At 38.7% G+C, this 16,340-nt stretch overlaps 2 protein-coding genes across 7 annotated transcripts; one reads left to right on the top strand and one right to left on the bottom strand.

Annotated features, from left to right (window-relative positions):
- The first annotated feature begins 15 nt into the window (after nt 1–15).
- Nucleotides 16–10,428, top strand: LOC122836853 (vesicular glutamate transporter 3-like). The gene is made up of 7 exons (XM_044126800.1): nt 16–1,579; nt 2,248–2,366; nt 4,532–4,646; nt 5,467–5,554; nt 6,209–6,295; nt 7,499–7,641; nt 7,713–10,428. Exons 1-7 carry the CDS (start codon nt 1,328–1,330, stop codon nt 7,980–7,982), a joined length of 1,074 nt encoding a protein of 357 aa, XP_043982735.1. The 5' UTR covers nt 16–1,327; the 3' UTR covers nt 7,983–10,428.
- Nucleotides 8,106–14,459, bottom strand: LOC122836833 (transmembrane protein 106C-like). Of its 6 annotated transcripts, none has more exons than XM_044126768.1 (9): nt 14,279–14,417; nt 14,069–14,176; nt 13,749–13,964; nt 13,517–13,580; nt 12,863–13,022; nt 11,814–11,954; nt 10,647–10,696; nt 10,508–10,561; nt 8,106–9,034 (listed from the first exon to the last, which is right to left on the bottom strand). In XM_044126768.1, exons 3-9 carry the CDS (start codon nt 13,960–13,962, stop codon nt 8,926–8,928), a joined length of 792 nt encoding a protein of 263 aa, XP_043982703.1. In that variant the 5' UTR covers nt 13,963–13,964; nt 14,069–14,176; nt 14,279–14,417; the 3' UTR covers nt 8,106–8,925. The 6 variants fall into 6 exon arrangements, with proteins under 6 accessions (XP_043982703.1, XP_043982693.1, XP_043982689.1 ...); XM_044126744.1 differs by lacking the exon at nt 8,106–9,034 and adding an exon at nt 11,508–11,682 and having other exon boundaries at nt 10,518–10,561; nt 11,771–11,954; nt 14,279–14,433; XM_044126758.1 differs by having other exon boundaries at nt 13,749–14,176; nt 14,279–14,415.
- Nucleotides 14,460–16,340: the final 1,881 nt, after the last annotated feature.

The following is a 16,340-nucleotide window of genomic DNA, read 5'->3' as shown; positions in this document are numbered from 1 at the left end:
GTCTGCCATGAGAAATCCTGGCGATAAAGAAATATCTGATCCTATTCCTTGCAGAGGGAGGCCAGTGATGTAATCACAGGTTTTATTTTTAGGCAGTAATGCATATTTTACATCTAATAAATTCTTAACAGAAGAATTTGTCAGCGGTGGAGAAGCTTAGACATGTATTCAGACGACTGTCTTTAGAAAATAAAGTGGAGGATTATTTAGACAAGACAACAAAAATAGAATTACAGAAAATAAAATAAAGGCAACATCATTATGAAAACAGAAGACATTTATGTGATATAGAACAAAGTGATGACAGACATGTTTAGTGTGGGTTTTGGCTTAGCATTTATTCAAGACATAATTCTAATAATAACGTCATAATAAGATAATGAAAATAAAATAGTGATGTAAAACCTAACAGAAATACTACCAACACTTATATTTCCACTGCCACAAATAATAATAATAATAATAATCATACTAATAATTGTGGCAATATTTATTTATTTGTTCTCAATTTATGATGATTATTATCATTATTAAAATTATTTTGTAATTTTTGCAATACTTCTCCTAATTTCTGTCTGAAATATCAGATCCTGGATCTGGAGGGAATGATTTACTTTCAGCAACAAGAGGCACAGTGGAGGCAAAAACATAGCAATAGATAGAATACTGTAGAATAATGTAAAAAAAAAAAAATCTGTGCAACAGCAGCAAAGTAACAGGCAATAACAGCAAATAGACTCACACAAAGATAGAGTATACAATATATAAAACAGAATTAAAAATATAATACCATACATTAAGGTCAAAATTTCAACATAAATACAGTGTAGTTATGAAAAAATACTGTGAAAGATACATTTCACAATCTAAAGTAATGTGAAATGGAGATAATTAAATAAAAAAATATATATAAAATGCACATTGAAAAGACAATATTTACAATTAGTGCCAATAAAAAAAGCTCTGCACCAAGAAAGTGGCAGATGTGAAAGAAATATTACAATCCATCAAAGCTTGTTCTTCCCTCTCTTAAATTTGTGCAGAAGAAAAACTGCAAATTTCAGCAGCCCTCTGCACTGTGGAGATGCCTCTGGTAATAGGAGATCTATTGCTGGCTGGTGTGAACAGAGACATGTTGATTCAGGAGGCAGAATGGATGTGAAGAATGAGAAACCTTAAAGAAACCTGATGACAGCAGATCACTGATCCTTATCCTTGTTTGCTACTGATTTTTACTAACACACTATATAAATCTATATAAATAACAGTGTGACATGAAAATGCAGCAAAGTGAACAGATTGCCATTCCCTTTTACTCTTTAGGAAAATGGACGGTAGTAATGTTGAGGATGAGGAAAACATTGAACTGACAGAAGATGGACAGCCGGTGACATCAGCACCACTTCCTGCCCCCCTGCTGGACTGCAGCTGCGGCGGTCTGCCCAAGCGCTACATCATTGCCATCCTCAGTGGCCTGGGCTTCTGCATCTCCTTTGGCATCCGATGCAACCTGGGCGTGGCCATTGTAGAGATGGTGAACAACAACACAGTCTATATCAACGGGACGCGAGTGATTCAGGTAGATTGAAATCCAACAAGCTAACTGAATACTGTTTTGTTTTTACTCTTTGGCATTAAAGGTTTTAAGATATACATGTCTCAGTGAATTGCATGTTGTAAAAGATGATTTACTTTTATTCTTTAAAAAAAAAGTAACTTATGAGCAATGTAGCCAATGTGTATGCATAACCTTGAATGGCCTTGACATAATTTTTTGTGGAGAAACTAAATTTTATGTTTTTATTAGGTGTAAGGCCTAATCATCAAGATTAACAGAAATAATGATAACAATAATTTTTCAATATATTTTGTAAATTTTTAGTAGTTTCAAGTCAGACATTCACTTCCCACGAAACATATTTTCAAGTAAAAAGGAAATGTAATAATTCGTTTTAGAAAACTTATTATTGAGTGTTCTTCTGTGCCTTGCATGGAGTCATCTTAAATTCATATACAATTAATTATAAAAAGAAGGGTTTTTAAATCTTATTTTGCCTTATGAAATATTGCTTTTGTTTCAGACACAGTCATGACACACAGAAACGTCAATGTTCACTTTTTTCATCATACATTCAGAAAGGAATTTAGATTAGTTACCAGTATGTGATAATCAAGGGAAGCACTCTGTATTTTATTCCCCAGAATATGAACATTTTTGTCTCATTTGTTTTATTAACTCCATTTCAGAAAGCTCAGTTTAACTGGGACCCAGAGACTGTGGGGCTGATCCACGGGTCCTTCTTTTGGGGCTACATCGTCACTCAGATCCCAGGCGGATTCATCTCCAACAAGCTGTCTGCCAACAGGTCGGGGTGCTGTCAGTGTCGTTTGTGTTACCGGTATTAGTGCTGGAAACTCAGCTTTAGCAGTAAAGATGCCCTTTTTCATAAGGATGAACTGGGTGTCACCCTGATTACCATCAAATACCATCAAATTTACTCAGTAAATAAGTAAGAGAACTAGAATTAGGGGAAGCTCTTCTTCTGCTCCTGCGATTTAAAGGGTTAAAACTGTTTGGCACAGTGAACATTACTGATGGAGCTGATAGCAATCCTGTAATAAAAGCTTCACAGGAAAAAAAGGACATGCCACTGACAGAGTTAATAATGAAAGATCCTCCTTCTGATTTCCTTCTGAAACAGCAGCAGCTGGAATATTACAAGTGTCACTTACATGCTGCTTTGCAAAAAAACGGATGACGGGGATTTTGGGTAAGAGGGAGCATGGCAGCACTGTGGTGGTGAAGCAGAAGCTTGTGGGTTGAATGGGTTGTCTTTTTATCTCATTCAGTGAATGACAGAGGTGTCAGATGTGTCAGGCTATAAGGTTGACTGAGACACTTTGACAGACAGATTCGGAGATGTGGTGCTTTATTAGTCTACTGCAGCTTACAGACACACACACACACACACATGCCCACACACACCCACACACACACACGCACACGCACACACACCTACACACACACACACACATGCCCACACACACCCACACACACACACGCACACACACCTACACACACACACACACATGCCCACACACACCCACACACGCATACACACACACACGCACGCACACACACCTACACACACACGCACACACACCTACACACACACACCTACACACACACGCACACAGTGTTTGTCAAGCTTTCACCAGCTGCCTAAAGATTTGGTCAAGATCACAAATATAAATGCAGCTCAACAAATTAGAAAATTATTGAAACAATCATTTATTCCAGTTCTAAAATTACAAATAGTATATCAGTCTATATATCCATCCATCCATCCATCCATCCATTTTCTATACACCCTTCTTCCCTAATGGGGTCGGGAGGGTTGCTGGTGCCTATCTCCAGCTGCGTCCTGGGCGAGAGGCGGGGTTCACCCTGGACAGGTCGCCAGTCTGTCGCAGGGCAACACAGAGACATACAAGACAAACAACACACTCACACACACACACACACTCACACCTAGGGAGAATTTAGAGAAACCAATTAACCTGTCAGTCATGTTTTTGGACTGTGGGAGGAAGCCGGAGAACCCGGAGAGAATCCACGCATGCACAGGGAGAACATGCAAACTCCATGCAGAAAGATCCCCGGCCGGGAATCGAACCCAGGACCTTCTTGCTGCAAGGCAACAGCTCTACCAACTGCGCCACTTTGCAGCCCCATCAGTCTATATATCTATATCTATAGATATAGATATAAATATATCTATAGATATAGATATCTATATCTATATCTATATCTATATAGATATAGATATAGATAGATAGATATAGATATATATCTATAGATATATATAGGTATAGATAGATAGATATATCTATAGATCTAGAGATATCTATAGATCTATATATCTATAGATATATACATAGACTGTGTAGCCAACACAGACATAAAGGTAGTAATGAATCTAATATAAAACTAGATATTAATCTAAACATGTACAAAAAAAAATCTTATTTACAAACTGATTAAGAGTGGCCTTAAATGCATTAAAGGAAACAATTTCTTTCAGCTTTAAGTCTTTTTGCAGTTGATTCCAGACTGAGGGAGCAGCAAACTGGAAAGCAATTTTTTTTGGAAAGATCATTGCACACCGAACAATTAATAAAATCAAATCACCTGAGCGCAGAAAATAAACACCTGAAAATATTTTAACAAAAAGGGACAAGAGATACAGTCCCAATGCAATAAAACAGAGGCACTAAATCTGTGATGAAATGATAAATCTTTATAAACAAGATTTAATTTTGAAATAAGAACCCAGCTTCAGCTTCATCTTTTTTACAAGCTGTTGAAGGTTGAGAACAAAACCCAGGAATAATCAATTATAAAACCTAAATATTTAAAAAAGGCCCAGTGAAGGTTCATTTCCCATGAAGCATTTTCATTGAAACACATAAGCTATTCTGATGGAGTCTGGCTGTACTGATTCATTGACGGCCCTTGTTTTCTTCACAGGGTTTTTGGGGCTGCCATTTTTCTAACATCAGTGCTGAACATGTTCATCCCGTCAGCTGCCAGGGTGCACTATGGCTGCGTCATGTTTGTAAGCTTATTGCAGGGGTTAGTGGAGGTAAGGAAGGAAAATTGTCAGCTAATAGAAAATTTTAAAATTAATTTAGGTTCCTAGAGAAAGAGAGAGATGAATGATAAGGCAGGTCACCCTTTACCAAGCACTGATTAAGCATGAACCAGGAAAAATACTTCTAGATTTGTGTTGGGGTGACACGTCGTCATTCCTTATCATATAGCAATGGGTGTTTTATTTTCTTGTTTCAGGTACTCTAATGTATGCTATGCTTTTGCAGACCAAATCAATAGCCGCAGCTGTTTCTATGGTCCCTCTGAGGTTTACAGAACCACAGAAGTAGAATTTCAAGATAACATTTGTGTATTTAAATAGTATTTTATCAGTCAAATCAAATCAGTTCTTAGTTTGGGCCAACTTACATCAACATGAACAGATGGACAAGCAAAAACTACCTTCAGTAGTTTTATCTATATTTTCTGCCATAACCGGACCATAGAGGTCATTTATGATGTGGCTCGAAGTGAAAATTAGTTGGACACACTGGCTCTAGGATGTTGGAGTGGAATCATCTGATTGCCAAACATTGGATTCATTAAGAGCAATGTGACAGAAAAAGTTGCCTACCATAAAAGTTGGAAATATGAGATAGAAAAACCAAGGAATTCCAAAGTAGGAGAGCTAGATGTTTTACACCAGCCTCAACTTTTATATCCAGCCTTTGTCTTTGTCTATTGAAAGAATGATCATCTACTAATAGTTGTGCTTTCCCCAAAAAAAATCTGTCTAAGACTTAAAAACCTGCCTCTTGTGCATCCCCAAGTTAGTCCTTGGTCTTTGTCATTCTGCACCCTGCTCCCTTTAGGGGGTCACCTACCCAGCGTGTCACGGGATGTGGTCCAAGTGGGCTCCGCCTCTCGAACGTAGTCGACTGGCGACCACATCATTCTGCGGTGAGTCACGTCGCTCCTTTCTTTAATCTAACAAACAGCAGCTCTGAGCTTTTTTTTACCATTCCAAACATCTTTGATGGAACCTCCTCACAAGTCACAAGGAGTACGACAAGTAAATGGACATGAGCGAGTGTGCTTTGCTTTGCAGATGCTGACCCTTGCTGCCTCTGTTGAAATTTGAATAACAGTGTCGCACTTTAAATTGGTACCATGACAACCCGTGCATCAAAACCCTCTTGACATTGTCTGTAAATGAACACAGTTCACCTGTGTAAACTGAAGGAGCTTTCCTGTCCATTCACCTAAATGAAGTGTCACACTGCTGAATGTCCAAAAACTCTCTCAGCGTTGCTGCTCTATAGAAATCAGCCGTGCTCATGAAGGCGTCAGACTGCAGAAAACAGGCTAAAACACCTTCTCAGTAAGGGCAGCACTAATGGCTCATTTTGATGGTGTTTGCTCAATGACTCTAATGCATGTCTTTGATTTGACTATGGTCATTAAGACACATTTGAACTCCCCGATGTTGGTGTCTTGTATTATAATCCTGCAAAAAAAAAAAGCTAACAAAAAAAAGCATAACCAAGGGAAAACATGTTTTATGATGACTATCACTGAGATGTGATGCCTGACAGTGATGTTTGATATCATCAGGTTCCTACGCCGGAGCGGTAATCGCCATGCCGTTAGCTGGAGTTCTGGTGCAGTATGTCGGCTGGTCTTCAGTCTTTTATCTTTATGGTGAGGAACAACAAAACAGACACAAAATTTACACAACCAAAGTCATTTACACATTTTAAGTTGTAGTAAAACAAGTTAAAAAAAAAATTCGGTCTAGTTTTAATAAAAATATTATTGGCACATTTTCAGTTCAGAAACATTTTTCATGCTAACCACCCTATCCAATGGTCGTACATGGTGGCGGCAGTATCATGCTTTGGGACTGAATTTTCTTCAGCAAGTCTCTCTAGGAATAAGTATGTTAGATACTGGATGGATTGATATTAACACAATTACAGTTATGGACTTCTGTTTTAGCCCAGTACAAGTATTAATTAGATGCAAAGCATTGGTTTGAAACAAAAGTCTGAAGGCAATTTGCAAAACAAACAAATCCAGTTTATGTAAATAAATTTATAGCTAATTCAGTCCAGAAATCAGATTCAAAGTCAGTTACATACACACATGGATCCTATTTAGAAAAAAATGCCATTAAATTTGGATTATTATACCAATACTGACTTGACTCTCTTAAAGCAAAGCATGTAGTGTCACTGGAGAGGAGAGCTCCAGTTTACCAGGACTAAGCCTTCAGCAGTGAGAGGTGTAGTCTGTGTCCAGCTGGTGGTTAAATACTTTTGTCTCTGCTTTGTATCTAATAATTTAAATAATTTATAAATTTTTCAATCAATTTTATGAAAAAAAAAAACAACAACAAAAAACAAAGCTATCTAGGCTGGTGTAATGTTTGGTTTCTAAGTTTAATAGCCTAATTAGAAAATACACTAGGTCTGTTTAGTAGAGGAAAATATACAGTTTAATTTCACGTAAGGTCCTTTTCATAATCTGTGTGCGACACGTTACTCACTGCTAGTTGTACTCTGTCTGGTTTTGCACCTCGGTTTTATCTAAAACGCTTCGAGGTTTGATTAAAATGATTAACACTCACACGAAAGCCGTACCTTCGCCAACGTATTTTAATAAAAAGCCACTCTGATTTCACCGTGATACGGTCTCATGATTTATTGATGTAAATTAGCATTTTCCTGTCCTACCTCTGTGACTCATGCTGGAACTATTTTTAATAACGGAAATTCCTGTGATCCAGAGACGGTGTGTGTTGGGGTTTAATTAATTTGTCCTACGCTCACTCGTTCATACTTTTATAAAAAGCACTGCAGATAACCACAGTGTGAATGTAATCTGCTCTTGTCTGGTTTGAAGGCGTGTTTGGGATCATGTGGTATGTCCTATGGCTCCTCCTGGCTTATGGGAGTCCTGCTCAACATCCCACAATCACACAGGAGGAGAAGATGTACATCGAGGCTGCCATCGGCGAAACAGCCAACCAACTGAGCGCTACAGAGGTGTGCGTATTTAATAAACTCTGGATTTCAGGCTAGGTTTTAAACCTACTCACACGCTTGACCTTCAACAGAAATTCAAGACCCCATGGCGTCGTTTCTTTACCTCCATGCCGGTCTATGCTATCATTGTGGCAAACTTCTGCCGCAGCTGGACCTTCTACCTGCTCCTTATCAGCCAGCCGGCATACTTTGAGGAAGTGTTTGGCTTCCCCATCAGCAAGGTTAGGCTCTTTGACAGAGTTATCAGTGTTAAAAGTAAAAATTGTTCCTATGCTTGCATCAAGAAGTATACAGGAGCCGTTCATGACGTGTCATTGGTTTGGAAAACTATCAAATTCTAAAGAGGGCTTAAGATCTAGGGAGCATCCCGACCAGATTTCCAATATTTTTACTTTACCACCTTAAGTGATGCTCCAGCATGCAAGAAAAAATAAAATTATATGTCTAAAAAAAAAATTCAAGACAATTATTTATCTTATTTATTCACAATCCCTTTCAATCTTTTTACATGGTAACCCAAAGTGGATATTTTGTCCCTTAATACATTTCCCAGAATTTAGAAATAGATAAATACCCCTTTAAAAAAAAAAGGTCTAATACTTTTACATTTGATGTAAAAATGATCTCTGAGTCAATAAAATTGGTGTGCAAAGATTTAATGAAATCAAAGTAATAATTAAAGAACAAATAAAATCCAGTAAGCATTTCAATGCCTTTTAAACACATTTAAATTCAAGAAAGAACAACAAAAAATAGCAGAGACAGCATTACTGCATGACACCAAAAGCAGGAACAACAATTACCCCTTTTTCTTTTTTTGTATTTCCTTTCTGAAAAGAGAAGTTGGTAGGATTCAGTTAGAATGATGTGAAGTGGAAGAAGTTTTTATCAGCAGAAACAGTTCCAAGTTTTTGTCTGAGAACGTCGGCCATTTTCCCCACGACATAAAGACCTTTGTGTGACTCTTAGTAGAGAATGCTGTTTGGTAGTGAATCAGCGAGTTATTCACTCCGTTGTCAGCAACATGTGAACCACTGTGTCTGTGGGCAAACAAATCCCCTTCCTGCACTGATAGATATTTATGTGGAAATGTAGAAAGAGAAAAATAAATATTCCTGAAAAAGGCCCAAAAAAATCAAACTCACTTCATCAAAAATTTATGTTCAACTTGGCAACGCTCAGCAACCAAAACACTTCGTTTGAAGGTTGTTTTTTTATTTGTGTGTATGGCGGATTTCTAATAAAAAAAAAAAAATCTACTTTGTTGCTTCCTTCCTGGTTGTGCTACTGGTGAGTCCGGGGGTGGGTGGTGTTGGAGCCACAGTCTATGTAGTGGAAATCCTCCAGGCTGTTCTGGGACGTTCGCACCATGTACGACGTTTTCACCGAGGTCCTGAAAACAGAGGCAAGCTTTTCAATAAACGCCGTGAAGAGCAGGATGTGGCCACAAGATATTTCAACACAGGTCACCATGGTTACTGTAACATGTAACAAGATGCAGCTGCAGATGGCACCTGCTCAATAATCATAGAGGTTTAAAAACAAAAGAAAGAGAAAAAAAATTAAATACGACAACCGCTGCTGAGTTAAACAGACTTTTTCTCTCTAAAACTAAACTTTACTTACATGACTTTATCTTATTGTCCTTGCAATATTTTTGTATTGGCCATTGACAACTTCTGACTGAGTTAGATTAAACTGTTACAGTGTAGAAGTAAAGGTTTGACCTGCAACATTTGGAGCGTCATAGCAAGTTTGCAAAGCCAAGCATGCCACAACTCAATACGTTTTAAAATGCCCTAAACTTCTACAGAAGAATTTATTTTATAAAACTGGAGAAGTGGCCATGAAATAAATGTATTTCTAATAAAAAAAAAAAATTAACTATATTTAAATGACATCACACATATTTTACTTCAGAATTTCCCCCAGAAAACTTGTTAAGTCTGGTGTGTGGGTCATCCAGCAGTCCACCGTGTTTTGGAGTTAAAGGAAATGTCTAAAGTTGAAAGGAAATTTGAAAATATTATTAGTTAATCATGTACATTTTCAGCACCAACTGCAATGTCTTAAAAAAGGTAAACACTAAAAAGACCTAAAATAAATAAATAAACGATCCTTAACCTGGTGGGGATGCAAGCAAAATAATAAATACAGTGTGATGGTGATGCAGCTCAGTGGTGCCCAAAGTGGGTCCTGGAGAACCGGCATCCTGTATGTTCTAGTTCTCTCCCTGGTGGCACCAACAACCTTCTCAGCAGGTCAAAGTTCTTCTCAGGCCTCTAACAATCCATCATTAGAGCAAGAGGACTAGAACATGCAGGATGCCGGCCCTCCAGGACCCACTTTGACCACCACAGGGGGGCCAATGCTCCGTAGAAATAGTGGTTGGTCTTGTGAAGGGTTTGGATGATTTCACCATGCATTTTATTTAAATTCTAATTTGAACCACAAGTTTCAGTACTTTATTGAGATCTCTGAAACATCCTAAGTATCACGTATTTATCAGCTGGTTCTACTCAGCATTTGTGTGTAAATCTTACTGACAAACAGCCATGAAGCATCAGGATTAGTAGAAAGATAAGACTGAGTGACACAACAGTTAACTCTGATAGTTAACCCTGATATCATTATTATCATCAGTGTTAATAAGGTTACAGCTGAAGGCACCATGCCAGGTGAAAGGTCAAAACTAATCCTATGACAGACTTCACTTCAACATCCAAAAGAGATTAACATTTATAAAACACCAACCCAGGGTCTAGCGTCATGTTTTACAGCTGATTTGACTAAAAAATAAAAATCAGAATTAAGAAATACAAATCAATGCATTTCTAGAGCTCTTACCACAGCAACTACAACTTACTGCATAAATATGACAATGTTGTGGACCTTGATTCTGGGTATTGTGCAGAAGGCACTGCAAGACATAAAAGAGAAAAAAAAGTCCCATATGAGTCATTTCTCAGTACAAGTTGAATAAACACAGTTTGGGCGCCACTTACTAGACATAAGGTGCATTGCTGCCGATCTCCACACTGACCGTGTAGTTCACCTGTGGAAAGGTTGAGGCATCAAAAAATGGAATATAACTCAGGAACAATTATGTTTACTTGAATTGCTCTGGTATCAAAGTAAATGTATGACTCTGGTGAAAATGTCATGCGTCCAAAAAACTAAATCAGACTTATTTACACAGCCGGAAGAAAAAGAAACAACAACAATCATGTCTGCATAGAAAGTTCATTTTATGATCCTCTTCAAGTACAAATTCAGGACTGTTAGTGATTCAGGTTTGAGATGTGTTTTATGTTTGTCTTGTTTTCAAAAATATGATAAAAAAAAAAACACACACACACACACAAAAATTTCCCAAACCAGGAAACATGAGGTTTGTGTTTAATCTTTTAGTCACATCTGTACATGATCAGTTGGTACAAGTGGTGGCGAGCCGCTGAAACGTACAGAACAACATTTCTTCCAGGATTGCAGGAATCCAGCTTTATTTTACTTTTGTTTAAATATAGTTACCAAAAGATGCAACAGATGTTTAACCTCTAGCGCAAGAACTTTGAAGTGTAGACCTTTTTCTCTTGCACACACGTCGCAACATGGTTTCTAATAATTGTGCAGAAACGTTAACTGATAAAAATCAAGAAAGAGAAACCAGCTTCCTGTTTTAGCAACTGAGCAAGTGACAAATGAGACTCGAGATGAAAATAGCAAATGCTGAATATTTTGTTTTCAGCTGATGGTTTTAGTGCTTAATACAGAGAGACGGCATGTGTGTGTGTGTGTGTGTGTGTGTGTGTGTTTATGCTGATATGGGAACATGAATGGATAGATATGTGAACAGTGTGACTCACTGCTGATGTAAGGAGTTTGTGTTCTTTGTTGAGTTACATAAATCCTGACCAGCTGGACCTCTTGGCAGCCAGACCTGCAGCGTGTTCTGATGAAGCTTTTTGTTTTCATCCAACACACCGTCAGTGTGGTGGGTTCTGACTTCTGCTATGACTGGACTGACCTGAACGCACGTTTCTGTATATAAATCCATGTTTTATTTAGGCAAATTGTTTTGTGAATCAGTGCTACGTTGAACTAAGCGAAGCATTTGATCATTTCAAACCTAGAATGTGTCTGTGTGAGAGAAGGGCGCTTGTTTTCCGCACCTGGCTGTGGCTGAGCGGCTGGATGGTGGTGGGGTTGTCCAGCTGCCGAGTCCCCACCACCGTCTTCATGTAGAGGACCTGGCAGCTCACGCTCTGCACCAGCACGCTGAAGAAGTTTGGGTTGCTGAAGTTCAGCGTGCTCTGGAAAGGAAAAAAACAGTCCGAACGGTTTGAAAGGTCGGCTGGAAAAATAAAGTAAAATAATATCAGGAGCAGCTAATATTATAATTAGAAACAAACTTTTATCCAATTCGTAATTGGACCATATTAAACCACGACTAGGTCAAGTGAGGAAGGACCTACAAGAGTGGCTGGAGTTTTCTAGATACAAATTGTCAAAGACCTGCAGCAGCCATACTGACCAACTTAAAGTCTGAACTGTGGCTTCAGGTTTTCTTGTTGGTAATTTGGAAAAATCCAACTTTCAAACAGAGTGCACCATACCACTCTGATGGAATAGGCTTCTTTTCTTAGTAATCCTAGAAAAGCGTGACGTATATTGCCTAAACTCCTCTGTAATAATTTTGCGTTAGTATTTTTGTTGTGTGATCCTTTTTTTCAAATTACAGGATATCTGAAATCTGCCAAAAGCATAAAAACCGATTAAAACTATGTTTTATACCATGCAGAGGTAGGGATGCCCTGCCTATATTAAACTTTTTTTAAAGAAATTTGAATATGTCTAAGGCAGAACCAGCAGGTCAAAGTTCATGAAAACATTTGCTACATAATTCTGATCGTTGCAACTTTTGACAGAAGCTTTTTTGTTTGCTTTTTTCTTTAAACAAGAAGTAGCAAATACATTCTCAGATCAGAACATGTTGCAATCACAATGACAGCAGACTTTTTTTTTTATCACATTATCAACATAGAACAGATGGGGAACATAACTATGAACACCTATTGGTCAGAACTGCCAACTACTTTGCCTTTTCTTATTGCAAAATGTGGTAATTATACTGTTTAAAGATTGATACACCTAAATGATAGTAATTTTACAGGACATATATGTCCAGGTGATATTACTGTGGAAATGAGAAGAAACCTACCGTCATGTTCATCAGGACTTTCTTGTCGGTGTGATCGAAGTGTACAGTCACTGAGCGGATCCCGGCGTCCACCACCACCACCGAGCGAGGGAAGAGGAAGAAGGCGACCAGCACGGAGGCCAGGAGGCAGACCACCACTGACAGGACAACGTACAGCTTCCTACACACACACACACACACACCGCCTGCTTTCAAATCCCACAAATATGGATGTCTCTGATAATAAACTGGATTTGCATTGTTCTTAATCAACGTTACATGTGTTGCAGATACAATTATTACTTTTAAAAATGTTTTTTTTATTTTTCACTACTAAAAATTCTTCAAAATTATTAAAACAAGGTGAACAAATGTAATTGCATAATATATTTTGTCTTTAACGTTATAATCCACTGAATTATGCTTTCCTTGTTTTTTTTTTGTTTGTTTGTTTTTTTTTTAAATCTAATTTTGCGTAAGTAGGCTATTTTTGTCTTATTCTTAAAAAAAACATTGAGTAAAACTTTTTCAATTAGAGCCAGGAGGAATACTGGATACTAGTCAGTAATCAGAGCAGTGTGTTCTTGTTTATGCATCTCTCTCTTCAGTGTAAATAATGTTGAAGGAATTAAATTAAAATTAAATACAGTAAACAGAGATATATAGTCGACTCACGTCCTTTGTGGCTGCAGCCTTTGGTCGCTGTAGGGGATCAGCGCTACCAGCTCGTTCACTTGTTCTATTAAAATAAAAAGAAAGAAAGAAGTTAAACTACATAGCGAGACAATTCTGGAGGGAAAAAGGGCTAAACATGTCAAATTAGAGGAAATAAAAAACTCACCGTGTATGAAAAAAAAAGGCCCGTCTAAAATGTAATCTCTCGACTTGTTTACGGGCTCCTACTCACCTGAAGGGATTCTCCCGGTGCCCTGACATGTCGGACAGGTTATGCTGTCTCTGCCGGTGAACTCCACGTACGGGAACTGAGCGATGTCCTCTCGCCTGTCAAGCCCGTCCAGAGAGTCGTTATCGGGCTCTCTGTGTCCTGCTAGCCGGCCCTCTGGCTTTGTCTCCGGGAGAAGCGGCAGGTTGCTGCCGCTCCGAGACCAGCGCGTCCCCATGACTGAGATGAGAGTGGAGCAGAGGGGAGTTGTCTTTCCAGACTACAGACCTCTTAAAGGCAGGTGAAAGTGAGCCATTCTGTCCCCTAAAGTTAGCGCCGTGTACCGGGGGAAGCAGAGCAGTTGGTATTCAGAGAGGGACCTCGTTTATCCAGAGCCTCAGTCGGTATGTTCTAGTGTGGCGTCCTTCAGCTATTTCCAAAATAATGGTGCCCTGCAAATTTTCAAACTTCGAGTTTAAATGTCTGTAAGTTGGTAAAACAAGTTTAGTTAACTTGGTTTAACAATTAACGAGAACATTTCAGTTGAAATCTACCTTCACACAGCCATATTTCCAGTGTGCCACTCCTCATCGTGAGTCATTTGAAACTTTTGTGAGATAATCTCTTGGTGCATTCAGGTTCCTACCGTACTGTGGTATTTTCTATTAACAGCGAGTTGCCTTACGCGTTTTATTCACCATACAAAAGTTATTGTAAATGACTTTTCTAATATTTTGTGTTTCCTCATGTAAATGAGTATTTGTTGACATGATGGTCGATGATTTTATTTTGAAAGGGCTCGGAACGGTAAGGTGACTGACGCAAAACTGTAGAAGTAGCGCGGCCGTTGGGCAAAGAAGGGTGCACACAAACGAGTCGGAATGAAAAAGAGATAGTTAAGGTGTAGTTCAAGGTGACAATCAGTTAGTTGGCGCTTGGTTGATAAGGGAACAAGGTGAGTGTTTTGTCGTGTATATATGTTTATTTTTCCTACTAGATGGTGCTAATTTTCTATGTTCAACCGTCAACAGTTGAAATACGTTGTATTTTATTTCATGACAGGGATTTTGGAGTTTAATAAATACATCTATTGTAAAACATACTTTTAGCACATAAGGTAAAAGATTTATATGTTAAGGTCAGAACAACACTGTTTGAGTACTAATGTTATTTTATTTGTATATTTTGTAGCTCTTACGGTGTGTTCACATAAAAGGCAGTTCAATAAAGGACTGTGAACCATCAGTTTGAGAGACCATCTTATTCAACCGGGACGCTACAGTAAGAGCTTGACCCAAGCTGAGAAGAGCTTCACCCCGAGCTAAGAAGAAGTTCAATCCATTCTCAGGACCAAGGTCCCAGTGAAAGCCACATTAAGGTTCCAGCTTCACAGCTCCAAGTAAGGTCTTCTGGGATTTGATGGTCAACGGTATAGCCCTGTCCTTAGCAAGGAACCATCTGAAAAGGAAACAGAGTACACAGAGGACCTACCTGTCAACGAGGAAGAGGAGCCTCCATGCTCTGTTCGTCAAAGGAAGCCCACAGAAAAAATGCGAGCATATCAGGAGGAGGAGGCCCACAAGAAGGAAAAACGTCTAATCAAAGTTTATGATCAATGGAAAAGGCAAGTACGTACGGCACGAGAGCAATTAAAAGCAGACATAACAAACAGTCAAATTGCTTCACTCATGGACATCTGAGAAAAAGAAAGAGATGGCGTCATAAACTTATATACAGAAATAAGGGAAATCATTACTCCCTGCAGTGACACAAGGCGACTTATAGATGCATGCGAAGCAGTCACCAATGACATTATCAGAGTTGCATATGAAAGACTCTCAGGCATAGATGACTATGACAGTGGGAAAGTGAAGGCTCGTCTACGTGAACTTCTTAATCCAGACTATGCTCAATCAATTTACAGTTCTTCTATCACACACTTAAGTAAACATTCAACTGCCAGTAATTCAAATTCTGCAAGGTCAGTAGTAGTTGTAAAGAGAGCAGAGGCTGCAGCAGAGTTGGCAGCCAAGGAGGCAGAGTATGAAGTGTTATTAGAAGAAGAAAAACAAAGAGAAAGGATTCAACTTTTGGAGAAAAGATAGAGAAAGGGGCTAGAATTTCAAAAACGTGAGTTAGAGAGATTAAAAACTGAAAAAGAGTTAAAGGCTGCTTGAGCTAGATTAATAACTTATGACCAGGAGATAAAGAGTGAGAGCAGTGTTCATGTTGACAGTACCAGAGCAGCTCAGAAGGCTTCCATAGTTTCTGCTCCCATTCAAGTCCCTAAAAGCAACATTGTGTCCACCTCACCTCCACAAGCAGATGTTCTTTATTTAGCCCAGGCATTAGAGCAGTGTTTCCCAACCCTGGTCCTCAAGGCACACTGCCCTGCATGTTTTAGGTATTTCCTTGCTTCAGTGCAGCTGATTTCAATTGATGACTGATTAACAGGTTGAATCAGGCACATTAAAGCAGGGAAACCTCTAAAACATCTAGGACAGTGTGCCTTGAGGACCAGGGTTGGGAAACACTGCATTAGAGGACAGTGTCACCATGTCCAATGCCTGAGCCCACCACTTTCACAGGTGACCCAATAGAGTTCATCGAGTGGAA

The sequence above is a fragment of the Gambusia affinis genome, linkage group LG01 (assembly GCF_019740435.1).
Source record: "Gambusia affinis linkage group LG01, SWU_Gaff_1.0, whole genome shotgun sequence".
Lineage (NCBI taxonomy): Eukaryota > Metazoa > Chordata > Actinopteri > Cyprinodontiformes > Poeciliidae > Gambusia > Gambusia affinis.
The sequence above is the reverse complement of the archived record's forward strand: the minus strand, read 5'-3'. Positions and strand labels throughout refer to the sequence as shown.

What these genes read in the sequence shown, in the direction of transcription:
- LOC122836853 (XM_044126800.1), top strand. Translation starts at nt 1,328, where the DNA reads ATGGACGGTAGTAATGTTGAGGATGAGGAAAACATTGAACTGACAGAA. An exon ending in AACAAGCTGTCTGCCAACAG is followed by an intron (nt 2,367 to 4,531) that starts GTCGGGGTGCTG and finishes TTTTCTTCACAG; the next exon opens with GGTTTTTGGGGCTGCCATTT. An exon ending in GGCGACCACATCATTCTGCG is followed by an intron (nt 5,555 to 6,208) that starts GTGAGTCACGTC and finishes TGATATCATCAG; the next exon opens with GTTCCTACGCCGGAGCGGTA.
- LOC122836833 (XM_044126744.1), bottom strand. Translation starts at nt 13,962, where the DNA reads ATGGGGACGCGCTGGTCTCGGAGCGGCAGCAACCTGCCGCTTCTCCCG. An exon ending in AGGCTGCAGCCACAAAGGAC is followed by an intron (nt 13,023 to 13,516) that starts GTGAGTCGACTA and finishes GTGTGTGTGTAG; the next exon opens with GAAGCTGTACGTTGTCCTGT. An exon ending in CTCACACAGACACATTCTAG is followed by an intron (nt 11,683 to 11,770) that starts GTTTGAAATGAT and finishes ATTTATATACAG; the next exon opens with AAACGTGCGTTCAGGTCAGT.